This window comes from Doryrhamphus excisus, chromosome 4 (assembly GCF_030265055.1).
Source record: "Doryrhamphus excisus isolate RoL2022-K1 chromosome 4, RoL_Dexc_1.0, whole genome shotgun sequence".
Classification (NCBI taxonomy): Eukaryota; Metazoa; Chordata; class Actinopteri; order Syngnathiformes; family Syngnathidae; genus Doryrhamphus; species Doryrhamphus excisus.
The window spans coordinates 19,167,711-19,195,342 of NC_080469.1; the positions used below are offsets into that span (position 1 = coordinate 19,167,711).

Below are 27,632 nucleotides of genomic sequence, written 5' to 3' on the forward strand. Positions count from 1 at the left end.
CCTCTCTAGTGCTGGAACATCAACATTGTTGAGGGAACAGTGGCCAGATTTCTTTGACATACCCAATTTCTCAGTTGATGTTGCATACAGACTCAGACAAGGAGATCTTGCTTATATGAAAGATGGCACACGAACAGCTCTGACAAGAGGTATGAAGCATGACGTACTGGAAAAGCTTGCAGAGACAATGTACTCTTACAAGGCTTATCCTGAAGATGACAACTTCAAAAGCATTGATTAGCAAGCACCCTGGTCTAACTGAGCCTGGTCCTCAGCCTGGATGGTACGGCTGGAAGAACAGTCTTAAATTTAAGATGGCTAACTACCGAACTAAGCTTCGAAAAGCTGGATATGAGGATGTCTCAATCAATGGGGGTAAAAGGAGCAAAAGCAACCCAGAGGGAGACTCATCCAGCAAGAACATTAAACGACCAAAAAGGGGCGAAGCAAACTATCTGCCGAATTTACCTGAAGGACATGATGAAACAAGTCTTGAAAATGACAGACAGACTGTATTTTCTGTTGGTGAGAAAGTGGCATGGACTATTCTCATTTGTTATACGGTGTTACACCTTTAGCAAGCTGGAAGCATACCTCAACTTTGAAGCAGTGTCTGAAGTGAACGCTGGCGCGACTGGCTGCCGCTACTCTCCCGTAACTTTTAAGTGATTTATGGTTTTATTGCCTCAATATGGCCTAACTATGACTATTGTGTTAGCACTCTGTGTGAGCTGAAGTGTTTTTCCTGCGTTCGATTATCGATCCAGCCACTGCTCCTGTGTTTTTATGTGCCTCCTTGCCAACTTCTCGCCTACCTGCTGGAAGTTAGCACCTGGCCACAGACACGCTGTGGGCCAACAAGCTTGTCACCTGGTCTGCTCTTTTCTGGACTTTCTGTCGTTCTGCCACCACCCAATGGCAGAACCGATCCGGTACACAGCTGCTGAGCTCCTCTGGATACGCTGGCATCTGCCCGTGCCCTCACCGCCACCGCCGGTACTTTACCACCACCCGGACATCGCTATCTTCCCTCGTTGGAAATACACCCATCGTGGGTCTCGCAGGAACTTCAATCACGACAACTCCTCCACAGCAATAAAATCCATCTGGTCTACCACTCGTCGTCCTCCCAGAAACTCCGACAGGGTTGCGGATAGCAGTGTATTAGCTCGCCCGGTTAGGACAGCTAATGCTAACGCTACCGCCAAGCACGACAATGCCACTGTTCGCTTCGGTCTGCTCAACATCCGCTCTCTCACGAGCAAGGGTCCACTCCTCCAGGATCTCCTCACTGACCGTAAGCTTGATTTTTTTGTGTTTAACGGAAACATGGCAACAGCCGAATGACTTTTCCATCCTCAACGAATCCACACCGGCTGGCTTTGTTTACATCTGTCATCCCCGTGGCAACGGTCGCGGCGGAGGTCTCGCGGTAATTCACCGCGAGAAATGGAAAGTCCTGCCGGTGACGGTCTCTGCATTCAGTTCATTTGAATGCACTGTTTTTATGCTCCCTGGACGCTCTGCCACTGTCGTCGCCACCATTTATCGTCCCCCTAAGCCCCACACTGACTTTTTAACTGACTTTGCCACCCTCCTTACACAACTCTCCACTCTGTCACATAACATAATACTGCTGGGAGATTTCAACATACATATAGACAATAAAACTCTCCCACTCACCAGAGACTTTCTATTATGCCTTGACAGTTTTGGACTCCACCAATACATTGACTTCCCGACACATACCAAAGGACACACACTGGATCTACTCTGCTGCTCTGGCCTCATCCCCTCCAACTGCACCGCCGACGAACTTCCAATAACGGACCACTTCCTCCTCTCATTCAGCACTACACTCTGCCTCTCCTCAATCAAACCTCCACGTCTCATCTCCTTCAGGAACCTAAAGGACGTTAATGTTGACACTCTCCGCTCCGAAATTTCCTGTATCCCAATCCCGGATTTTCTTCCTAACCCCGAAGATCTCACAGCTCTCTACAACACTGGTCTAAACAATATCCTGAACTCTCTTGCCCCACTGAAAACTCGGACTGTTTCTTTTTCATCATCTGCACCTTGGTACACCCCTGAACTCCGGACAATGAAATCTAAAGGACGACAACTGGAACGGCTCTACAAAAAAACTGGACTCACAATTCACAAAAACATCTACAATACCCACATTCTCCAGTACAAAGACGCCATTGCGCACTGTAAATCTGCTTATTACTCTGGACTCATCACATCCAACAAAGGAAATACAAAATCACTTTTTTCATTACTCAATAAGATCCTCCAGCCTCCCCACTCTTTACCCCCCCACTTTTACTCAACTGACACCTGTAACTCACTGATGGTATTCTTCAATGACAAAATTAACTCCATTCACCAGCACCTCTGTTCACAACCGCCTCCTCTCCCCACATCCGAACCCTTTCTCTACAGTCAGCCTTTTTCCTCTTTTCAACTCCCCAATGCCTCTGAAATATCTGACATCATCCACAAATCCAAGCCCTCCACATGCCAGCTGGACCCCATCCCCACAATCCTGGTCAAATCCTGCCTCTCCTCTCTGCTTCCTCTCATTTCTGCCATTATCCACTCTTCACTGTCTACCGGTACTGTCCCCCCAGCTTTCAAAACTGCTGCCGTCACCCCAATCCTGAAAAAACCTGGTTCAGATCCCAACAACTTCAATAACCTCCGCCCTATCTCCAACTTACCTTTCATTTCCAAAATTCTTGAAAAAATAGTCTCCTCCCAACTTCACACACATCTCACCCTTAACAATCTGTATGAACCCTTCCAGTCCGGCTTCCGTCCCCGTCACAGCACCGAAACTGCACTCATCAAAATCACCAATGATCTCCTCACTGCAGCTGACACCGGTTCACTTTCTATTCTCATCCTCCTTGACCTGAGTGCGGCCTTTGACACCATCTCACACCCCATCCTCCTCAGCAGACTCTCCGAAATTGGCATCACCCACACCCCCCTCCACTGGTTCCATTCTTATCTCACAGACCGCACTCAGTTCATTCAGCTTAAATCTTTCTCCTCCGACCCCTCCCCAGTCACCACAGGTGTGCCCCAGGGCTCTGTCCTGGGGCCCCTTCTTTTCATAACCTACCTTCTCCCCCTCTGCCATATCTTCCGTAAATTTAACATTCATTTTCACTGCTTCGCGGATGACACCCAGCTCTACCTCTCTTCCAAACCTAACTCTACACTCCCACCCCCTCCCTCACCTCCTGTCTCTCTGAAATAAAATCATGGTTCACCTCCAACTTTCTGAAACTTAATAGCAATAAAACTGAATTCTTACTCATTGGCACCAAATCCACCTTATCTAAAGTTGACTCCTTCTCTCTCTCCATCGACAGCTCCTTAGTCTCCCCCTCCCCTCAGGTCAAGAGTCTGGGTGTCATCCTCGACAGCACACTATATTTCCAATCCCACATCAATAACGTCACCAGGTCAGCTTACTTTCATCTGCGCTCCATTAATCGTCTGCTGGTAATTCCAAGATCCATCTATGTGCTGATGACACCATCTTATATGCAGAGGGGCCTTCATTACACTCTGCAACATCCTCACTTCAGTTCAGTCTCACCTCAGTAGAGCAGCACTTCCACAGCCTTCACCTTCTCCTTAACACTAAGAAAACCAAATGCATCATTTTTGACTGGAAACCTGTTCTCACCCCTACTCCCAAAATTTTCTGTGTCGACGGGTCTGAACTGGAGTTTGTGACCTGTTACAAATATCTTGGCCTCTGGTTGGACACGTCCCTTTCCTTCACCACCCATATCAAGCACCTACAGTCCAAAGTCAAAGCTCGCTTGAGCTTCCGCTATCGCAATAAGTCCTCTTTCACACGTTCAGCAAAACATACACTTGTCAAAATGTCCATCTTGTCCATTTTTGATTTTGGTGACACCATCTATAGGATGGCGTCTCAGTCCACTCTGAAGAAGCTGGATATTCTTCACCACTCCACCATCCGTTTTGCTACTAGCGCCCCTTTCACCACTCACCACTGTGAATTATATAAGTTGGTAGACTGGACATCACTCCATACCAGACGGCTCCGTCACTGGCTCCAGCTCATCTACAAAAACCATACTTGGCATCACACCCTTCTATCTCTCTTCCCTCTTACATCTTTCTCACTCTTACAATCTAAGGTCCAGTAATCACATCAAACTCTCCATCCCCAAAGTTCGTACCGTCTTTGGACGCAGCGCTTTCCGGTTTGCTGCAGCTAATGACTGGAACACCCTACAAAACTCTCTAAAACTTTCAGCCTTCACATCTCTCTCTGTCTTTAAACAAAACTTGCAACTAATTACATCTGACTTATGCACTCTTAGACTGATTAGGCCTATTGCCATATCCCATTGTTTTAATGTTGTTTGATGCTTTTGTATTACATATTTACTGTATTGATATTTGTAATTTTATATAACGTTGTTCTTATTTTCAGCACTCCCCTCCCTCAAAGTGCTTTTGCTCTTTGTTCAGGCTGCATTTGTAAATAAGAATTTGTTCTTAAATTGCTTGCCTTGGTAAATAAAGGTAAAATAAATAAAAAGCCCTTTTTCCTGCCACCATGGCGCCGTTGACGTTCAACATCCCCACTCTAAAAGACTTCACGTTGAAAGGGGAGGTAAAAGCACTGGCGATAAAAAAGGAACGTAAAAGCAAAATGTCCATGGTGATTAAAGATCTAGTTCCTTTCTAACCTTTACCATTAGTTTTTTTAGCCTAAAAATCTCCTGATTGGTCAGATCAGACGTTTTATTTTTTACAATGTGCTTTGCTGACTTCAAAAACAGCAGCTTGTCTCGGAAATGTTTTTCAATGTTTAGACCTTTAAATCCTTTTGTCTGCTGTAGAAAACGCTTAAACATAGAAACGCTTAAATAAAGAAACAATACTTGCTTTCCTGACTGGCAGTGGTGATGTTCGACACGTCGCTGCAGTGGGAGCAGACATAGACGCACACACAGACACACTCCCAGACACACTCTCACACACCCCGGGGTCTATGACCCCAGCCTGAACAGCGGCAACACCCCCCCACTGCCCGCCTGCTCTCTCACCTGCCTCACCTAAACCTGTCTCCCTCCTGTCACCAACGCCAGCGTCAAGCAGAAGCAGTCCAACCAGCATGGAGGGACACAAGTAGCAGCTGCCTGGCCGAGCAGCACGCGGCGCCAGCTGTGGTCGTGGTAAAAACTCAGGTGTGGAGGAGGTGGTTGGCCTGGAAGAAGTTCTGGCAAACCGTCCAAAGCAGCGCCCGGTCCACTGTCACAGCGGGGACAGTAGGGGCTTTGAGGCCCTTCTCAATTCCACTGACTTATCGTAACCTGAACAGGTAATTACTTGCACACATATTATTATTATTATTTTATTATTATTATTATGTTACTGATTTGCCATTAAAAATAATAAATTGGGGGACAACTATTTTACAATGTACCACACACACATTATGTGATTTTGTGAAGTCTTTGCAGGCCAGCTTGAGCAGCCTTCGATACATCCGCAAGATGGCGACGGTATGACGCAATGGAGGCTCGAGCTGCTGTAAAGCCGCCATAGAAGACGAAAAAGGCGGAAGTCCGCAAAGGAAGACGGTCAAGGCGCCTTGCGGACAAGGTTTCATCGCGAAAATACGACCTTAAAATGCTGCCTACCAAAGACTTTGTAAGGCAGAGACTGATGGTGGCTGCCGATGAAATATTCGGCATGTTTGAAGGAACGATCGCGTCGTACGAGGAGGAACTTACTCGATTACGGGGGGAGAATGAGCGGCAACGACAACAACTGGAAGCTGTTAGCAAGAGTCCAAATGTTGTCCACGTCCAAGGTATGCTGACATGTGACAACTGTTGTTTATCACAAACACAACAGTGGGGGAGTTAGGGAACCTGTGGCTCTATTCATGATCGCGTCTGGCTCTCAAGAGGTTTATTAACGTTTATTCATAGTTTCATTTCAAACTTCTTAGCCTATGTAGACGTGTTGCCTTGTCCCAAGTGTAGTCCGGGTGCTTTTCTTTGGGCCCACGGTGCATTCTAAAACAACATTCTTCCAAATAAAGAAACAATTTAAATCAGTAGTAGTAACTACCGGAATAAGTAATAGTATAGTGATAGTTCTCCGAAATTATGAGGAAAAACATGTCATTTTAGTAGCACGGCGTTTAAATATGAGATAAAATATGTTTCTTAAAATGCAGTCAAATTATGAGAAACAAAACAAAGTTGGATTTCCAAGAAAGTTGAAATATTTGGAAAAGTAAAAAAAAAAAATTCGAAAGTCGAAAGTCAAAATAATAAGAGAAAAAAGACGTAATTTCACGGTTTAATATGAAACAAATGAATATTTACTTGTCATATGAGAATAAAGTAAAAAATATTTTCGGAATAAAGTCAGACTATTTAAAAAAGAAATAGCTATTTTTTGGCTGACACTTTAAAATCAAATATCAAAAAAGTCTGTTCAAATATGACAATAAACCTATTTTATTCTAAGATTGTTGGTCATGCTTAAAAATGTACACATTTGGTCGTATTCATTGTTCAGAAATGCCGTCTGGCTCTCACGGAAATCCATGAGCAGCATAGGGTTGGCAAAGGTTTGGGATGTTGGGCCCACACCAGTCGGTGAGAAGGATCCGTGCCAGCCTTGTGCGGGTCTGTGACTCCTGCCTCCCGGTCAGCCTCACCTGCCGCTGTGTGACAACACTTTTCGATGGTCTAATGTCCAAAACAACATTTAACGCTTACATTGATAGCTGCGATCGGAAAACATCTTGATATGATTGCAAATTGTTGTTCTGGAGGGACTATGTCATATTTGTGTTGCTTGTGCCTGCAGGTGTCCAGCAGCCGACTGGTCTCCAAGAAGAACGTCCCACTACCCAGTACTCCCACGTTAAAGACGAGGAGGATCCCCAACCCCCCCACGTTAAAGAGGAAGAGGAGGAGCTCTGGATCACTCAGGAGAGGGAGTGTCTTCTAGGCTCGGACGAGGCTGATCTCTCCAAGCTGCCGCTGACCGTTGTCTCTGTGAAGACCGAAGACCGTGAGGACAAACCACTCGAGTCCTCACGGCTTCATCACAGTCCGGGTGAGGAGAACAGAGGGGCGGAGCCTCCAGAAGCTGATGGAGACCACCGTAGAGGATCACTAGCTGACAACCTCTTAGCTCCGTTATCAGACAGTGACGAGGATGAAGACGGGGACGACACCCGAGAATCCGCGAGCAGCGATACAGACTGTGACGGTGATACGAGGACTCGCGCTGGCAACAAACGCTCTGAATGCTCTAAAAGGAAGACGGGGAAGAAAGATTTGACCTGCTCGGTTTGCGATAAAAGCTTTTCTAAAAAGCGCTATTTGACTCGGCACATCAGGACGCACACGGGAGAAAAAACCTTTGGTTGTTCAGTTTGCGGTCAAAGATTCTCTCAGCAGACACACGCGCTCTCGCACATGAGAACGCACACGGGAGAAAAACCTTTTAGTTGCTCAGTTTGCGGCGACAAATTTGTGCAGAGTTCCACCTTGACGAGACACATGAGAACGCACACGGGAGAAAAACCTTTTAGTTGCTCAGTGTGTGGCGACACCTTCGCTCAGAGGAACAGTTTGAATAGACACATAAGAACGCACACCGGAGAAAAACCCTTTTGTTGCTCCTTCTGCGGGAAAAACTTTTCCTGCAAGAACAACATGAACGTGCACGTGAGAACGCACACGGTGGAAAAACCTTTCAGCTGTTCAGTTTGTGGGGAACGGTTCTCCCAAAAGTCAAACATGGTGAAACATGTGCGAACGCACACGGGGGAAAAGCCTTTCGCTTGTCCCGTTTGCGGAGAGCGCTTCTCTCAGAAGTCCAACATGGTGAAGCACATGCGGACGCACACGGGGGAAAAGCCTTTCACTTGTTCGGTCTGCGGCGAAAGATTCTCTCAGAAGTCCAACATGGTGAAACACGCCAGAACGCACACAGAAGAGAAAACATATTCCTGTTCTTTTTGCGCCAAGGCCTTCACTCAGCGCGATACTTTGGTGGAACACATGCACAATCACACTGGATAAGGAAATGTTTCATCCTGATCCATTACATTTCATCCCCAGTTAGCTCCTAATTAATCGCCGATAGAAACACGTTTTCATCTGTAATAATTGGTGGTAAACAATGCTATACGCAACTCCAACCATAACTCCATCAAATTGTATTGAAGGGATATCACATTTGGAAATGTGGGCCATTATTTTGTTCCAAAAATATAATATACAGTTAGAAATCCCACCTTTTTTTGCATGTTTAGTGCAAGTGCCGATTTGTCCCACTTTGTTGGACAGTCCTTGAACGCACCTTCAGGGCTAATGTGCATATTGGTGTGGTACACCTCTCTGAACAACAAACTCCAGGCTAGTGGATGCTTTCTCCATATTCATTCTGTTAATTTGATGTTGTTCCTGTCAGTTTTACACAATACGTAGTACACAAGATCAGTTTATGGCTATAATATTTTATGGTTTGCTGATGTGTTGAAAATCTTTCCCGGTGACGAGCTAGCACGCTGCTAATGCTATTTACACTCATTCTCCTCCTGAGACACCAAAAAACCCACACTGGAGAAAAACCTTTTTGTTGCTCAGTTTACAGTAGAAGTTGGTAAGAAAAGTATTGACAGCCCACAGCCCACACAGCGGACAATATAATATAATATAATATTTTATTATATATATATATATATATATATATATATATATATATATATATATATATATATATATATATATATATATATGTATATATATATATATATATATATATGTATATATATATATATGTATATATATATGTATATATGTATATATATATATATGTATATATGTATATATATATATATATATATATATATATATATATATATATATATATATATATATATATATATAATTGTAATGTCACACTCAGCTGTGTCTGAAAGGTAGTGTGCCGCTAAAACGTTATTTTGAGTACTGTTACTATTCATATAATTATCATGAAATTGTGTAAGTGGAATTTTTACAATTGTACTTAAACTGAAATAAACCTGAAAACTTCAAAAGTTTGTTTTTTTCAGATGTAGGCTACCTGGCATATTATTGGACAGCTCATTTGCGTTCCGTGCGTACGTAAGTGGCAAGACATTTCAGAATTTGAGAGAGCCAGTTTACTTCCCATTTGTATGGAACATGCATTTGTGGAAAAGCACAAGCTGCCGTAGTTGGGAGGGCAAGGTGAGTAGCGGAGAGGAGACGTGAAAACGGCAGAGCATGTGAACGTTGTCGGTCCAATGAATGGGAAATTTACATTTGAAAAAAAACCCACATTGACAAAAATAAAGTGATGTGCCCTCTTTGACAGGAGTTTGCTTACCAAGTTTAGCCAAGCACATCAACTCCGGTTCTCTGTGAATTTCTGTTTGTTAGGATGTTTTTCATGATATTATGCATGCTCGTTGGGTTGAAGGCTTTTGCTCTTGTCAGATGCAGATGCCTTTGTGGGAAAAATGTTTCCATATTGCCCTGCAGATGGACAGAAAAAGTCCCAAACCCACAAGACGTTGGACCGTGGAAAATCGTGTCGCGGTGGCAGTAAGTCAGTTCACAGTTCTACTGCTGATAAGCTCCATAGTAGCCAGCCAAGTGCTAGTGGGGGCGAATGCACTTCTATTGCCTAAATGACATGCTAGCTGGGCAGCTAATCTGTCGTTATCACTGCCAGAAAAGCATATCAAAAATTGAAGGAAAATTGGCATCAACCAAAAAAGGTTGAGCAAGTGACTGCAAAGCATAATTGAAACGCATGGTGTGTTAATACTAAATGATTATTATTTTAGCATTGCTAATGTGCTAACACTTAACATGCCAACACAAAGTGTTTCTATGATTTATACTTGTAAAAACGATTAAAATTGGTACATGCTAATGTTAGCATGTGAGCCATGCCAACATGGTAACACTTAACATGATAGCACAAAGTTTTTCTATAAATGGCTAAAAATGGTAATGTTGACTTGCAACACCTAGCTTAGTAGTTAAGTGTCTCTCTATGTTGATGCTCATAAAATTGGCACAGAAAGCTATTATTTTAAATGTTAACTATCAATGTTAACATTGTCATCAAAAACGAGAAAGACGAAAGTTCGCAGAGGCTTCTTAATCTTGCCTATGAACATTGGAATACACTATTTAAGAGCCCCAAACATAATGTTTTTTTGGGAAAGCGCCGTTTCATTCAATGCCCGGGACAGCAAATCCTTTTCCTGTTTATATTCTAATGTCCAATCACGGAAGAGAACAGCGTCATGTGGGTCTTGTGACGCCTTTGGACTCGCTCAGACCCGCATGCATAGGGAATCAAACCGAGAAAAGAACACCATTGAGGCGTTTGCTGGGAAAGAACCAAACATCTCGATTGCAGCTCGTTTGTCTTTGTCAGCGTTCGCCTTGAGCAGATTTTCGTACCACCGCAAGGCGAAAGCAGTGTAGCGTCGTGGATTCTTTTCCCGCCACGAAACAGCAATCGAAGAAGTAAAGGCGGAAGTTAGCAAGACGACCCCGAGAAGACAAAGCCCTCGGTTGACGGAGTCGCGAAAAGCAGCATCAGACATGTTGTTCAACAGAGAGTTCATTAGGGAACGATTGATGCAAGCAGCCGATGAAATATTCCGGCTGTTTGAAAGAACGAAAACGTCGTACGAAGAGGAACTTTGTCGAATAAGAGAGGAGAACCAGCTACAGCGACAACAACTGGAAGCTTTGTGCAAGACCGTTGAAGGTGTGTTTTTATCATACTTTGTGTCGTCAGTAATCTCAGAGCACCATTTGCTCTTATTCGACAACAAGCAGGCTGTTTAGAGTCCTTGAGTTCAGATATGCGTTAAGTTTGCTAATGCTAATACTCTCCGGGGGTCCCCAGGAGCCCTCCCATTGGCCGACTGACACGAGGCTGCGTTCCAATAGCAGTTCGAATTGTTCCCTCGGCATTTGATATGACGTCACGCGAAGGCCACTTGCGGAGCGGAGGGAAAGGAAATCGGAAAGGCTTGGTCTTCGGACTTTACCCAAAAATGGACGCTGACTGAATTCATTTTTCCGATAAGGAATCTCATCCATTACAGAAAGCCAAAAATACCAACACAAAATTCGTTTTTATAGTTTCAGTCATATTAGTTATTAGTTATATAATTCTAGCTTTACACTCACATGAACTATAAAGGCATATAAACTATAAATAAACTATGAATGAAAGGGATTTCTCTTTTAATGGCCGCTTCAGGCTCCCAGGTGTTTCTTCAGGGGGACCTATGCTGCTTTTTCCACGTTCCTGACCTATAAATGGAGTTAGAATGTTGGATTCTGGTGTTAAACCATGGCAACGTTTCAGATAATGAGGTTTGCACATTTGTCTTGAAGTAACTTCTTTTCTTGAGAAACCTGTGCATTGTCCAGTCTCTACTTACGGATGGGATTGGGGGTCCAACACATGGCTGGATGTTGAAGCCCACATTTTAAAAAGATACATTGTCCTTTATTATCAACTGCTATCAAGTCGGGTTGGCAGCTAGCGGCACAACACCGGAAGTCCTGCTGAGCAGTCGGGAGTGTGACCAACCGCGGTGGAGTGGGCGTGCCTGGAGGTGGAATACATTAAGAAAGACCGTTTTCATGGGAAGCATGACATCCAAAGAAATACAGCCGAATAGGTGCAGACTATGGAAGATCTAGAAAGTTGTGTGTGCTCGGGGGGCACCTCGCAGCTTAAGTCTACAAACGCTTTTCGAGGAAGACGGTGGACTTGGTTCAGTATATTTTTCATTAAAATAGTAGTCATGCCAAAACATCGTGTTGCTGCTGGATGTTCACAGTACCCCTCAATTTTGTTTAAAATTCATCCTGTTTATCTGCGGTCATGAAAGAGTTGCTAAACAACAAATCAAATAGCGGCCCAAGACGATGGCATATTCCTGCATGTGGAGTGGTTGGGACTATATTACATATCTGAGCTAAAGTGCGTTTGTGTCCTGCAGACGTCCAGCAGCTGACCAGTCGCCAGGAAGAATGTACATCCCAGGCAAAGTTGGGTTGCTCCGCTTTGGAACAGGAGGATCCCCAGCCCCCCCACATCAAGGAGGAAGAGGATCCCCAGCTCCCCCACCTTAAAGAGGAAGAGGAGGAACTGTGGACCACGCAGGAGGGAGAGCGTCTTGTCGGACTGCAGGAAGCTGACCTGACTGTTGTCTCTGTGAAGACTGAAGACGATGAAGCAGAAAACCTCTTAGCACCACTGTCAGATAGCGACGATACGTCACGCTCCCCTGATGCGGGAGACGGGGACCACGCCCGAGAATCTATGAGCGGCAATGCGGACTGTGAAGGTTCTCCAACAGGCAGTACGCAGCCTGCTAAGAAGACGGGTAAAGAACGGCTCACCTGCACAGTGTGCGACAAAAGCTTTTCTTATAATTGTGATTTCAATCGCCACATGCGGACACACACCGGAGAGAAACCCTTTGTTTGCGTAGTTTGTGGTCATAAATTTGCGGAAAATTACATTTTGACAGAACACATGAGAACGCACACAGGTGAAAAACCTTTTAGTTGTTCATTTTGCGAGAAAACATTCTCGCAAAAGTCAAACATGGTGTCGCACATAAGAACTCACACGGGGGAGAAACCTTTCAGCTGCTTGATTTGCGGTAAAATCTTTTCTCAAAGGTGCAACCTGAGCTTACACATGAGAACGCACAGCAGAGAAAAACCTTTCGACTGCTCATTGTGCAGCAAAAGCTTCACTCACAAGGTCAACATGCTGTCACACATGAGGACGCACACGGGGGAAAAACCTTTTAGTTGCTCAGTTTGTGACAAAAGATTCACTCACAAGGTGAACATGCTGTCACACATGGGGACACACGCATCGGAAAAACCCTTCAGTTGCTCCATTTGTGGTAAAAAGTACATTTACAAAGTGAGTATGGTATCACACATGAGGACGCATACAGGAGAAAAACCTTTTAGTTGTTCCGTATGCGGTGAAAGTTTTTCTCACCAGTGGCATTTGACTCGACACACGCAGGGACACACGGGAGACAAATCCTTCAGTTGCTTAGTCTGTGGCAAGAAATTTGCTCGAAAGGACATCTTGATTAAGCACAGACGAACGCACACGGGCGAAAAACCCTTCAGCTGCTCGGTTTGCTGCGACAGCTTCTCTAATAAGAGCAATCTGAACGTACACATGCGGACGCACACCGGGGAAAAACCGTACAGTTGCTCGCTTTGCACAAAAACATTCAATCAGAAGGCGCACATGCTGTCACACGTGAGGACGCACACAGGAGAGAAACCTTTTGTTTGCTCGCTGTGCGGGGACAGCTTTTCCTGTAAGAGGAATTTCACTCGGCACATGAGGGGACACACAGGCGAAAAACTCAGCTGCTCCGTTTGTGGTAAGAGTTATTCTTATGAGAAAAGCTTGGCAGCGCACTTGCTGACACACGATGGAGAATAAAGGTTGAATGTCGCACGAGAGAAGCCGCCGAGAAGGTGACCATGTGCCGTGGGCATGACACCCGATAATGGGCACCCCTGATGATTTGCATCATTTCCGTGAATAAACCAATGCTTACTTGGATCTATTATTGCTTTCTGACATATGACATGCTATCTGATGTACATGGGTGGGATGCAGCAAATCCAAATTAGGCAGGTGCAGACATTTGGGCACCCCTGTCATGTTGTCTTGTTGAACACCTCTGTCCACAAGCACCGGTTAATTAGGAACACAGAATGGCTTCTGTGTCCTCATTCAGCCTTGAATTTCTTCGCCGGATGCGTCCAATCATTTAATCAAAGGTATTTATTAAGGTTGGTTGTCAGGTTTAAACCCCGACACTTGTAGAAAAACACTGCCTGTACAAAGGAAGACGCAGAGAGATGAGTTTCTTTTTACTTGCAAGGAGAGTGATTAGGAACCGTTCAGTAACAATTCGCCACCTCACTCTGAAGCAGTTCCTGCCCTCTTGCCTTTTTATTGAAGGAAGGCCCTGTACAATCAACTAGCTGAGGGAAGGGGGGTTTAATCATTCTAGTTAAAACCAGTTTCTTTGCACAACATGTTATCCATATGTGTAGATATCTCATCCTTGGCATGCGATTCTCCGGACACACACACACACATACCCTTTGAGGTCATATCTACTTTTGACCCGTGCCTATGTCCCCTGAGGGTGTTAAAACTATCTGCTAAGGAATGTTCTGTCATGTTCTGTTTTCCCTTAATCATGATGTACACCACAAGTGCAGGCGTCACAGCATTAATCTTACATTGTTATGTGAGTGATATGAAACACATGTACAGAGTTAATCTTACTTTGTTATGTGGGTGATACGAAATGTTTGTAGGTCATAAGAAAAATAGGTCATAAGAATATAGTAAAAATAGGTCATAAGAATATAGTAAGAAATAGAATAACTTTATGTACAATTATTCCAACATTTCCCTCCTGTTTATTCATTTTGCACTATATTCTCCCATCCTCCGTTGACCTCTTCTTTTTCAGTCCCATAGCGCAAAAGGTACACTCGGAGGTCAGCTGCATAATCTCCTGGATCGGAAAACAAGTCCTGAAAATGCCATGATGTTTTGTCATGTATCTCTTCAGTTTCGGTGTCTTCATCGTAGCTGTCTTCTTGGGGCTCCCCTTTTGTAGTAAGGAGGGCATACATTTTTGACACCTCTTGCTTAATTGGTTGGATAGCAGTGGTGATTAGCCTGGTGCACAAAACTCTAATGCAGGGAATGCAACAACATCCACATAAGGTGAGAATAGCTGCAAATACAGCGATTAACATTAAAACTGACATTATCAGTTGTTTATATTTGCCAAATACGTCTCCAAAACCATCCCACATTGACGTGTCAACTCCAGAATGGTCTTTCATCTTGCTGTTAGGGGACCTTAGACTTTCTAAGGCCTTGGTGAGACTCCCGTCCGCTGCCGTGTTGTTCGGAATGAACGTGCAGCACTGATCACCAAAAATGGCACATACTCCGCCCTTCTCTGCCAAGAGCATGTCAACAGCAATTCTGTTTTGGAAAGCCATGAGGGAGGTAGCTGACAGTTGTTCATGGATGGCGGAGAACCCTCTTTCAGTGTTGTTTCCTAATTTCTGCACGTTATAGTGGATGTAGTTGATTTGTCTACATTTTTGTTAATTGTGCACCACCAGCAAATCGATGATTCAAAACCTGCTGCTATCTGGTTGACTAATTTGTATTCATCAGGGACTCCAATACTGTCTATGTAGGTGGAATCATTTTTATCCCACCCTGACACTGATCTCTTTGATTCTAGGTTTGAATATTATGTCTACCATCTCTATTGATTTACACTGAGTATCATTCAATCTTCCTAATTTGATTCCAACACCTGTTCTGTTTATGCATGAGAAGTTTCCTGCAGCTACCTTTTTAGAAAATACTGTTTTTTGTTTTTTAGTGGAAGTAAGAGGATAGACCTTATCCCATTGTGAACAAATTATTTATTTCATTTATTTATTTATTTATTTATTTTCCCTTAACAGTGGTCTGGCTCCCATACATACTACACAATCTCCTTGATTTGACATATTTGCTGCCTGTTCCACTAGCAGCAGCCAGTTATTACTTTGTTGTGAGATGCCCGTAGTGACCTGAAACCAATCATCTGCATTTCGAATTACGGCTATTTTAACTCCAGCGTGACGTGTGTAGTTATTTGTGATTGGCATTTCAGCAGGGGTCATGGTTTGATTTTCACAAATAATTATAGGAAAGTAGGGATCTGCCCCAGAAGAGTAGGCCCATAAAAGGAAACCCCAACACGAGGTATTTAAAATAGTGCCCAATGGTCGGTCATATGGGTTGAGCTTAGCTGAGCTAAAGGCAAATGTCATACTTAATATGGCCCCACGTTTCTTTAACATAATTTTATTATGGAAATGCCTGGCTTCTAATGTGGTACCAGGTGCCCAGTAATCACCTTCCTGTGTGGTAATCAATGTGTCCCAACTTAAATCTAACACGTGTCCAGTAACATACCACCAGTAACTAGCATATGTCTCCCCTGACACCTGATGTCTATTTGTAAATCCTTTCAACGATGATATGGGTATTTGGAGTTCGGTAGTCAAATTTGGGGCTATGGTCATACATATGGAGTTGTTGTATGCCCACTTAATTATCCAAGGTTTTTGTTGACCTGTGCTTGTGATTGGTTAGGGTCCCCCACCCTTCTTTTCTGCATGTTAAGATTCTTTTCCCATAGTAGCAGTGACATTACTATTATTATTCCGATCACTCCTCCTACTGCTGCTAATTAATTATTATTATTATTATTTTTATGCGTCTGAGTGATCATCTTACCTGCAGACCTGCAACCCCTCCTAATGACGCAACAGAGTTGTGGACAATCTTCACCGGTTTGAGACGACTGCAAACTAGAATTACAGCCCCCTTTGTAGCCGGACTTCCTCTGAAGGTCGTTGAGGAGCTACAAATCTACAGCAGATACCACAATGCTATTATCATGACGCAAATAGGTACAGTTAGGGTAAAAACTAAGATGGAGATGCATAATTTAGTCATAGTTTATCACTGTAAATTTTTTTCGAATACCATAGCGTGGAATTATGTCTTTGCATAGAGTTTTAGCTACTGTTAGTGCATCTGGATGTTTTGTAGGAAACAGTTCTATCCATTTTGAAAATGAGTCTATTATCACGAAACAGAATTTTTCCCTTCACTGTTGTTGAGTTCAATGAAGTCCATGTGTATTTCTTGAAATAAGTATTGTGGTTTTTGAAATTGGCCACGCCGAGGTCGCAAGCTGCCCTGGGCATTGTGTTTTGCACACGCTAAACATGCTCTACAAAAATTTTTTAAATAAGAATTAAATCCTACAAAATCCTACAAAAATCCATACGTAGTAAAGTGGGTGTTAATAGTGTGGCATGGCACATATCACATATCCCTCCTGTTGAGACATGTGTAAAACCATGGCTCAAAATAGCGTCCCACTTATGCAAAAAAAAAAAATTTCTTCAAGATTGTTTTATTATCTATCGACATATTAACATTTTTGTACAGGGTTGCTTTATTCCTTAGCCAGTGGTCAATTTCTCGCTTCGGACTCTGTTGTTAAATGTCTGCCAGGATCTCAAAGTGTACTTGTAATTTTTTCTGTGTTAAGATGGTTCAGTTCCTTTAGTGCCGCTTGTTTAACCATTTTATCAGTGAACATATTTCCTAAAGATATTGGATCCGAATTATTAGTACGTGCCGTGCATTTACATACAGCAATTTGTTTTGGCAATTGCACTGCTTCTAGTAAAGTTGTTAATAATCCTGCATGAGTTACTGGTTTTCTCGTTGATATTGTCATACCTCTGTTTTGCCAATATTGTGCAAAGGTATGTACTGTTGAATATACATATTGGCTATCAGTATAAGTTGTCACCTTTTGACCTTTCATTAATTTGCATGCTTCTGTAAGCGCTAAGACTGCATAGCCTGTTATTGTTTTTCCCAAATATTTTTCTTTGAGGAACCATCTACAAAATCACCCCTTTATGTTAGTGTCTGATCTAATAGTTCTGGTGTACACTTTGCAGTTTGTGTTGTTAGCTCATAACAATCATGTGGTTGGCCTTCCTCAGGGAATGGTAGAAGGGTAGCTGGGTTGAGCGTGGTGCATTGCTCAAGTGTTAAATGTGGTTTAGCTTCGTTTAAGATTGCTTGTTTTCTGTCTGTTAGAATGGTTCGCCCTTGTCCTGTCAACTGATGGCCTAAATACTTCACTGATTGCTTACAAAATTGTAGTTTGTCTTTACTCACTTTATGGCCTTCTTTCGCTAAATGGTGCAATAAGGCTATTGTCTTCTTCACATGACTTCCTATCTTGTGACGCTAGTAGGATGTCATCTACATATAATAATTTCTGGCTTCCATTTGGAGGTTGAAACGTGGACATACTGGACATCATTGCTTGTGAATAAATTATATATATATTTATTTGTTTTTTATTCTTTCTGCAAACATAAATGCAAACCTGAACTTTCTTTCTCTATTTGGATGGAGAAGAATGCCTGATGTCTACTACGGTGAACCATGTGACATCTGTTGGTAAAGAATTTAACAATGTGTGTGGGTCAGGCACACAAGGTGCTCTCGCCACCACAGTTTGATTTACAACTTGTCCTGTATCATTCTCCATCCCACAGAGAGTGGCACTTTTCTCACTGGGAAAATAGGGATATTACGTGGTGGGTTATCGCATTCTACTAAGACTTAAATTTTTTAACAAATCTTCTATTGCTGGTTTTATTCCTTCATATGAATTTAGTTTTATTTGGTTGTACTTGTAATTATACTACTGGTTAATCATTTGGTTCTGGTTGTATTTGTTAAGACAAGCCTAGTCGTGCTGAATATCGCTTTTGGTTCCTTTTGTACTGGCCTTTGACACAATCACGGGAGAAGTGACCTTCTTCACCGCAATTCCAACATCTAGCATTGTTGGGATAGTTTTGTATATTCTGTCTACCTGTTCCTTTACCTCTTCCTCCAAATCTTCTCCGAGTTGGCATAACCCTTCTTTCGTTACCTTCCTTTTGTGTATAAAATGTGTCTGAGTCTTTTTCTTTCATTACTTTTGCTTCATCTTTCTGATATTAATGAAGTAAAACTTCCCTTACTATCTTATATAACTCTTCCTTTTTACAACCTTCACTTTCTGCTCTATCTCTCGCTTTTCTTCCTTCCTTCATTTTCGCCTCGCCTTTTTGCTTTCTTTCTGCTGTCTCTCCTTCTCCTGCTTTGCCCTTCTTTCACCTTCCTCTCGCTGTCCTGCTATTTTCATCCAGACTCGTGTCTGCTCATAACCTTCCTTTTTCATTTTCTTCTTGTTTTGGTTGCATTTCTTTTTTATGTTTTGTTGTAACTCCCTAATACATGCCGTGGATAATTTTCCGTTGAATTTGTGCTTTTTTATCCAATAATATAGGGGGTTTACTGCTAGACTATCCTCTTTTTCAACTACCTTCCAATCCTTACACGGGGGTTCGTCAAGGACCTTTTGTTTTTATTTACTTTGTCCCTTCCCCATTTTGAACTAAATTTGGACCCAGTGGTTCTTAACACCTGTCGTGTTCTAACACTGGGGTTATTTTCAACAAGATGGTGATCAACAACCTTTTGTGGTAAAATTCTCTTCAACCTTTTCAGGTGGAATTTTCTTGCCTACAAGCATCCACAAAGGCTCACCATTTACTTCTTGTTGGTTTGGTATAAAACACAGTTACCTAGTGGTAATTGTATTTTCATTCACACACTCACACATTCACACATTCACACTGCGCGCGCCTTTTATTTTTACCGCCCAGAGGACTCCGCCATCCTATGTAGAATTTAACTAGTCTGTTTCAACTAGGGGCGTCTACTCCACCTACGGAATTTAACTGTCGGACCTGATAGAGTCTAGAATTGTCAGGGTTTGGTACACTTATTTTTTTTATTCTTTTCTCTGTTTTCTTCAGAACCCTCTCTTTAAAGTTCTTTTATTGTCTATTTTACTTTTTTGACCTGCAGGGTTTGTCTTCAGAACCCTCTATTTTACTTTTTCTGACCTGCAGGGTTTGTCTTCAGAACCCTCTATTTTACTTTTTCTGACCTGCAGGGTTTGTCTTCAGAACCCTCTATTTTACTTTTCTGACCTGCAGGGTTTGTCTTCAGAACCCTCTATTTTACTTTTTCTGACCTGCAGGGTTTGTCTATTTTACTTTTTCACACATCCATTCCTTTTAAACAAAATTTGTACTCACAATCTCTGCGTCTCTGGATTTCCTTCAACCTTCGGATCCCAGCCCGCAAGAGAGGGACCAGTCCCGGAAAGGGTCTTAATGCTGTGGCCACAGTCTTGCCTGGATCTCGCTTGCCCGCTGGGATCGTCAGGTGTCTTGGAATCCGGCTCGAAGGACCAATAAAATGTCAGGTTTAAACCCCGACACTTGTAGAAAAACACTGCCTGTACAAAGGAAGACGCAGAGAGATGAGTTTCTTTTTACTTGCAAGGAGAGTGATTAGGAACCGTTCAGTAACAATTCGCCACCTCACTCTGAAGCAGTTCCTGCCCTCTTGCCTTTTTATTGAAGGAAGGCCCTGTACAATCAACTAGCTGAGGGAAGGGGGGTTTAATCATTCTAGTTAAAACCAGTTTCTTTGCACAACATGTTATCCATATGTGTAGATATCTCATCCTTGGCATGCGATTCTCCGGACACACACACACACATACCCTTTGAGGTCATATCTACTTTTGACCCGTGCCTATGTCCCCTGAGGGTGTTAAAACTATCTGCTAAGGAATGTTCTGTCATGTTCTGTTTTCCCTTAATCATGATGTACACCACAAGTGCAGGCGTCACAGCATTAATCTTACATTGTTATGTGAGTGATATGAAACACATGTACAGAGTTAATCTTACTTTGTTATGTGGGTGATACGAAATGTTTGTAGGTCATAAGAAAAATAGGTCATAAGAATATAGTAAAAATAGGTCATAAGAATATAGTAAGAAATAGAATAACTTTATGTACAATTATTCCAACATTGGTGAAGACGGGCAATGTGGGAGGGGGGGGCTCTCAAAATCAGCTGTCCAATGACCTGAAAGTGAAGATTGTTCAACATCATGGTGTACGTGAAGGTTACAGACAGGCTACCTCAGATTTCAGCTGTGAAGAACATAACAAGGAAACGGAAGATGACAACATGCTGTTATTGTTACGGCCAGAAGTGGTTGGTGAGGTGCTCGGTCAGTGAGGCGAAGGCGAAGGATGGTGAGAACTGTCCAAGACAAGCCACAGACCACTTCCAAAGAACTCTGACATCACCTTGTCTTCTGTTAAAATTTTGAAAATGATGGAAGTCGCCAGGGGTGCCCAAACTTGAAAGGGCCCCAATCCTGCTCATTTCAGGGATGTCTAAAATGATGTTGGGTCTCAGTTATGGCACAATAGGAGGTTGTTTAAAAGGAATCGCCCATAAATCTCGGGCTTTGTACCTTTGGGCCCAAACGCTCTGTTGCCATTGATAAGGGCGTACCCAGATGTTCTTGTCCTGTGGGTCACTACCCCCAGCTTGTGACTGCAGGTATAAGTGTAGGAACGTAGAGTAGATTGGAAGATGGAGCAGGAACTCCAGTGCATGGTCCCGGACTTGGAGGTGCTGATCCTGTTTTTAGTACAGAACTAAAATAAAATCCAGTCTTCAAAAACGCGTCCAAACCCTCGTTACCCCGGGCGTGCAAGACCACACTCTAGTTTCAAGCAGCCTGAGCGCTTCGAGTGTTTAAAGGGTCCAGACGTCCAAGTCAGGGCGAGGGAAACTTCCTGTGTAGAGACGGCTTTGTTCCATCCAGACCGACCCCGACCTGACCCCAAAAGGGGCTTCCCCTCCACTTTGGTTTGTTGCTCTTGCTAAGGACCTGGACTGTTTACTCAACTGTTGGTTTTTTTAGGGTATACCGGAATCGCCTGAAGGGAAGTCTCATTTGTCATAGAACAATTTGTCACTTCGGTGAGAATCCTGTTTTGTTTCTTTGTTATTTTGCTAAAACCAAATGGCTCAGTAACATAATGCATCACTTGCATTAGCTTGGAGTCGGCTAGCATAAATGTAGCTTTTAAGCTTTTAAGGCTCGACCGCAGCTGCCCATGGGGGCCCAATCTGACTTTTTATTTATTTGGACTATTTCTTTTTTGCCACAAGCTCAGAATTCCTGTGGAAGCCACACCCGCCCCCTTCAGTGTCAAGTAATATATTCTGCAGTTTTTTACATGATGTATGTAATGCAATGACATTTTATGTTCGTACCGCACACGTTCTCTGTAATAAAGATTTTGGGCAGTCCTTCAACTGCACCGCTAGATAGCAGCAGCGCGAATTGATTGGCCGTAAAGCCGCACGCGAAGAAGCTGGGCGGGGAGGGAAAGGCGGAAGTCAGCAACGAAGGAACAACGCTCGATGTTTCCGTAGTGGAAAAGCTGCTGGAAAAATGTTGAGAAAGTTGGTGAAAGAGCGGCTCGTGGCGGCGGCGGACGAAATATTGGCGCTGTTCGAAAGAACGCTAGCGTCGTACGAGGATGAACTTTGTCGAGCGAGAGAGGAGAACGAGCGACACCGACAGCAACTGGAAGCCGTTAGCAAGACTCAAATTGTGCTGCACATTGAAGGTATTTTTACGAACCTTCTACGTCATCATTTCCTACTAATGCATTTAAGAGGAATACTTTATTTCGCTCCTATACGGAGGCGGGGAGACGACATGAACGAGTAGGGTAAATATATAATCCAAGATGGCGGCCAAGATGGTACGCAATTGACGTGTCATGTCGGGTCGCACATTCTGAAAATCCAACAAAGGTCCATTTTCTATATTTTCAACCTTTAGTCCACGTTAGACCTGGTCCCCTTGTAAAACCACTAGCCCTAGTATTCTCAAAATTGGACTAGATTAATAAACAGACCCATAAGGTTCATAAAAACAAACCTTTATTCTACTTGTGAAAATCCAACAAAGGTTCATTTTCTATGTTTTCAACCAAAACTGGACTGGATTCAAATACAGACCAATAAGGTTAATAAAAACAAACCTTTATTCTACTTGTGAAAATCCAACAAAGGTCAATTTTCTCTGTTTAGTTCCCTTTAGTCCACATTAGACCTGGTCCCCTTGGAAAACCACTAGCCTTATACAAACACTCAGCTTACATTTCCCCTTAAGTGGCGAATCGGAAGCCAACCTCAGCATCGAACAATGAAATCAACCGCAGTTTTTGCCTCCGCCCCCCCCCCCCCCCAAAGCAAACGTCTACATATTGGATGTACGTGTATGATCATGTTATGCACGTTTGAGCTGAAGTGTGTTTGTGTTTTTCATGGGAAGCATGACATCCAAAGAAATACAGCCAAATAGGTGCAGACTGTGGAAGATCTAGAAAGTTGTGTGTGCTCGGGGGGGCACCTCGTAGCTTAAGTCAACAAACACTTTTCGAGGTAGACGGTGGACTTGGTTCAGTATATTTGTCATCAAAATAGTAGTCATGCCAAAACATCGTGTTGCTGCTGGATGTTCACAGTATCCTTCAATTTTGTTTAAAATTCATCCTTTTTATCTGTGGTCATGAAAGAGTTGCTAAACAACAAATGAAATAGCGGCCCAAGACGTGGGCATATTCCTGCATGTGGAGTTGTTGGGACTATATTACATATCTGAGCTAAAGTGCGTTTGTGTACTGCAGACGTCCAACAGGGTCGTCAAGAAGAACGCACCCCTCCGTCACAGAGCTCCACTTTGAAGCAGGAGGCTCCCCGGCACCCCCACGTTAAAGAAGAAGAAGAGGAGGAACTCTGGGTCACTCGGACGGGGGAGTCAGAGGAGGTCGACCTCACCAAGTTGCCGCTGACTGTTGTCTCTGTGAAGACCGAAGACCGTGACGACGCACCAGCCGAGTCCTCACAGCTTCATCCCAGGCCCGGTGTGGAGATCAGAGGGGCGGAGCTTCCAGGCAGAAGCTTGCCACAACACGTGGAAGAAGCTGGCGGGGGCTCACACACAGACAACCTCCGAGCGCCACTGTCCGATAGCGACGACACAACGTCTCACTCCGCCGAGGTCGGAGACCGGGACCACAGCCAGGAACCTTGGAGCAGTGATGCGGACCGTGAAGGCAGCACCCATTCTGAACGCTCGAAAAAGAAGATGGGCAAAAGGCCTGTGGCCTGCTCAGTGTGTGGTGAAAGTTATGCTTATTACTGTGATTTTATTCGACACATACGGACGCACAAGGGGGAAAAACCTTTCGGTTGTTCGGTGTGTGGCGAAAGATTCTCTCAGCAGTCTGTCATGGTGTTGCACATGAGAACGCACACAGGAGAGAAACATTACCGATGCTCACTCTGTTGCGACAACTTTTCCAAAAAGAGCAGTTTGAATGTGCACATGCGCTCGCACACGGGAGAAAAACCCTTCACTTGCTCGCTTTGTGCGAAAACATTTAAGCAAAAGGCACATATGGAATCACACCTGAGAACGCACACTGGAGAAAAACCTTTTAGTTGCTCACTTTGTAACGAGAGGTTCACCTGTAAGAGGAATTTTACCCGACACTTGCGGACACACACAGGAGAAAAACCCTTCGTTTGTTCCGTTTGTTGCAGGAGATTCTCTCAAAAGTCAAACATGGTATCACACATGAGAACGCACACGGGGGAAAAACCTTTTAGCTGCTCAGTTTGCGGTGAAAGTTTTGGTCAAAAGGTGTCTCTGATCGCACACAAAACAACACACACGGGAGAAAAAGCCTTTGATTGCCCCGTTTGTGGTAAAAGTTATTCTTATAAGAAAAGTTTGACAGCACACATGCGGACACACAACAGCGAATAAATGTTTTCCTGTCCGGTTTGTGCTGAATGAAGGTCAAACCACCAAAGTGTAATGGAACCTGTCAAAAGTCTATATCATATGATATAGAACAGCATGGAAGATGTCTTCATTGTCAAACTCACGTGGCTGAATAGAATGTAAACAAATACATCTTACTCGTGTAAATTACAATTTTGACTGACTTCTTGCAGCTTTTCCTTCCTCCTCAGCTCTCATCTCGAGCAGTGACCATTACCGCCACAAGATGACAGCAGCGTGATGTCATGCACCCTCCAGCTGCCGTAAAGCCTCCGTCGGTAGACGCAAAAGGCGAAAGCTAGCGACGCTGCTCCAATCAGAGACTACGACTTATCTGGTTAAATTTAAGTTAATTTAATTTGGTTAAAACAGTAAATAATGTTGAAAGAGTTGGTGAAGGAATGTTATACAACCGGAAGCTGCTGTCGACACTTTACGACCCAGCTGCCGTAAAACCCCCTATCAAAGACGCAAAAGGCGGAAGTTAGCTGCTTCAGTGACGACGGCGATGCGGAATCGGGTTCAAATATTACAAGACAAAATGTTGAAAGAGTTGGTGAAGAAACGACTCATGGCGGCAGCCGAGGAAATATTGGCGCTGTTTGAAAGAACGGTAGCGTCCTACGAGGTGGAACTTTCTCGAACGAGAGAGGAGAAGGAGCGACTACGACAGCAACTGGAAGCTGTTAGCAAGACTCAAACTGTGCTACACACTGAAGGTATGTTTACGTGTCTGCTAAGAAGCTACGTAACCAAAACAAATACGTTAACGATTGTAGTTTTATGTATGAAATCACAGTAGCGTAAATGTCGAATCCAAGATGGCGACCAGTGTATATACAGCATGTAGCAGCGATTCCATACAGTCTCTTGTAAAATAATAATTATTCACTTTCATGTCAAAGTGAAAACAGAGTTTTACAACGGGTGTCAAATCATTCCAAATATATCTATTAAGATAAATGTGTATAAAGATTAGTCCCCACGGACCAGAGGCTAAAACAATTCGATTTAGTACACACATTTCTGTTTTACACTTAATCTTAGTCTTGGCCTACTTAGAAATACATCAAAAGGCACAACCAATCATGATCCTTCCAACCTATTGCATGTTCTGCATACCGCTGATGGCGCCACACCGCTAGCTGTTCGGTCTCATTTCCGAAAGGACATCATGGGGGTGACACCTCTCCGCTAAACAAAGTAAACAAAGGCTTCTCCGGGTAGATGCTGGACTTTCTTCAGTATATTTTCATCCCAATAGCAGTCATGCCAAAATGTCGTGTTGCTGCTGGATGTTGACAGTATCCCAGTAATAGTCTAAGTTTGTTTTCTTTTTCCATCCCCTTTCAAAATGTGTTTATGGTGTACTTTGAAGACAAATGGTTCTTGTCAATCCATCTGCCTCTTTTTCACTGCGCTTTCTTAGCCCATTGTTGTCTTAAAACTTCCTCTTACAGCTGCTGTTTGTGTTGCTTTCATCTGGCAGACATCCAGCAGCCCCCCCACTTGAAAGAGGAAGAGGAGGAACTCTGGCGCACCCAGGAGGGAGGGTGTCTTCTCGGGTCGGAGGAGGCGGATCTCACCAAGTTGCCAGTGATTGTCGTCTCTGTGAAGACCGAAGACGAGGACGAGCCACCGCAAGCGGCCAACCTCTTGGCGCCGCTGTCCGATCGCGACGACATGGCATCACACTCTTTTGGGGATGAAGACGAGGATGACACCCGAGATCCTTTGAGCAGCGATACAGACTTTGAACGTGACGCGAGGACTCCCGCTGCCAAGGAACACTCTGAATGCTCGAAAGACGAGACGGGGAAAGAACGCTTTACCTGCTCAGTTTGTGCGAAAAGTTTTTCTTATAAGAGCGCTTTGACACGACACATGCAAACCCACACGGGGGACAAACCCTTTGGATGCTCAGTTTGCGATAAACTATTCTCTCGAAAGCAACACATGGTACGACACATGAGAACACACACAGGGGAAAAACCTTTTAGTTGTCCCACATGTGGTAAAAAATTCTGTAGAAAATCTATTATACTAACACACCTCAAAACCCACTTGGCAGAAAAACCTTTTAGCTGCTCACTGTGTGGTAAAAGGTTTACTCAAAAGGCACACATGGTGTCGCACGAAAGAACTCACACCGGAGAAAAACCCTTCAGGTGCTCACTGTGCGACAAAAGCTTCTCGCTGAAGAGCCATTTGAACGAACACATGTTGACTCACACGGGAGAAAAACCTTTCAGCTGCTCAGTCTGCGGAAAAGGTTTCTGTCAAAAAGTAAACATGGTATCGCATATGAGAACCCACACGGGGGAAAAACCTTTTGTTTGCTCGATTTGTGGCCAAAGTTATTCGTACAGGCGCGCTTTGAACGCTCACATGCAGACGCACACGTGAGAACAAATCTTGTGAGACTCAAAGGCAGCAACAGCAGCCCTTGCAGCCTTTCTGCTGGTGGGCTGGGAGGACGAGGGACGGGGAACACGAGCGGGGTTGGGCATCCAGGGTACCCCCACATTCCCATTCTCACAGGATCGTTCAAATTATTTGTTTTCGATGTCTCCTTTTTATGCTCACTTCACCGACAGGAAGAAACAGGCGTGGGACGGAGCAGCCACCATCAGGGAAATCCAACACTAACGACGTCGGTCTCATGCCAACCTCTGTTCAACGTGCCTTCAAAATAAGAGTGTGGGCTAGATCCTCTTAAATTGTGATTTAAATAATGAAATAGCCCCATGAGAAATTCCTAATAAAGTTGATTTTATAAAAAGTAGATAATTAATGCAAAACTTCAGACATCACATCCAATAAGAATTGCATCTTAAAAGTGTCAGAATTGAGAATCGTTCGGAACCAGATTGGTTGAAATTAAAAGGATGCCCAACCCTTGACTGAACTTTATTCCAAGTTGATGAGGATGAAGGCAGGCCAAGAAGAAATATTACTGGACAAACATATGCTCTGAAAATGTAAAAGCATATGTAAAGAGTGGAAAATGCAGTAAAAAAGACAAATATTTTGTCATTATTTCTGTTT

At 43.6% G+C, this 27,632-nt stretch overlaps 4 protein-coding genes across 4 annotated transcripts; all 4 read left to right on the forward strand.

Moving 5' to 3' along the window:
* Positions 1–5,609: 5,609 nt before the first annotated feature.
* Positions 5,610–8,734, forward strand: LOC131127602 (zinc finger protein OZF-like). The gene is made up of 2 exons (XM_058069660.1): positions 5,610–5,878; positions 6,892–8,734. Exons 1-2 carry the CDS (start codon positions 5,695–5,697, stop codon positions 8,115–8,117), a joined length of 1,410 nt encoding a protein of 469 aa, XP_057925643.1. The 5' UTR covers positions 5,610–5,694; the 3' UTR covers positions 8,118–8,734.
* A 1,655-nt stretch (positions 8,735–10,389) lies between these two features.
* Positions 10,390–13,908, forward strand: LOC131127592 (gastrula zinc finger protein XlCGF57.1-like). Its single transcript, XM_058069643.1, has 2 exons — positions 10,390–10,854; positions 12,107–13,908. The coding sequence occupies exons 1-2, from the start codon at positions 10,686–10,688 to the stop codon at positions 13,588–13,590; spliced, it is 1,653 nt and encodes a 550-aa protein (XP_057925626.1). The 5' UTR covers positions 10,390–10,685; the 3' UTR covers positions 13,591–13,908.
* Positions 13,909–22,093: 8,185 nt separating this feature from the next.
* Positions 22,094–24,852, forward strand: LOC131127606 (zinc finger protein OZF-like). The gene is made up of 2 exons (XM_058069664.1): positions 22,094–22,353; positions 23,422–24,852. Exons 1-2 carry the CDS (start codon positions 22,176–22,178, stop codon positions 24,564–24,566), a joined length of 1,323 nt encoding a protein of 440 aa, XP_057925647.1. The 5' UTR covers positions 22,094–22,175; the 3' UTR covers positions 24,567–24,852.
* A 185-nt stretch (positions 24,853–25,037) lies between these two features.
* On the forward strand, positions 25,038–27,599 carry LOC131127613 (gastrula zinc finger protein XlCGF8.2DB-like). Its single transcript, XM_058069672.1, has 2 exons — positions 25,038–25,303; positions 26,074–27,599. Exons 1-2 carry the CDS (start codon positions 25,093–25,095, stop codon positions 26,988–26,990), a joined length of 1,128 nt encoding a protein of 375 aa, XP_057925655.1. The 5' UTR covers positions 25,038–25,092; the 3' UTR covers positions 26,991–27,599.
* The last annotated feature ends 33 nt before the right edge of the window (positions 27,600–27,632 follow it).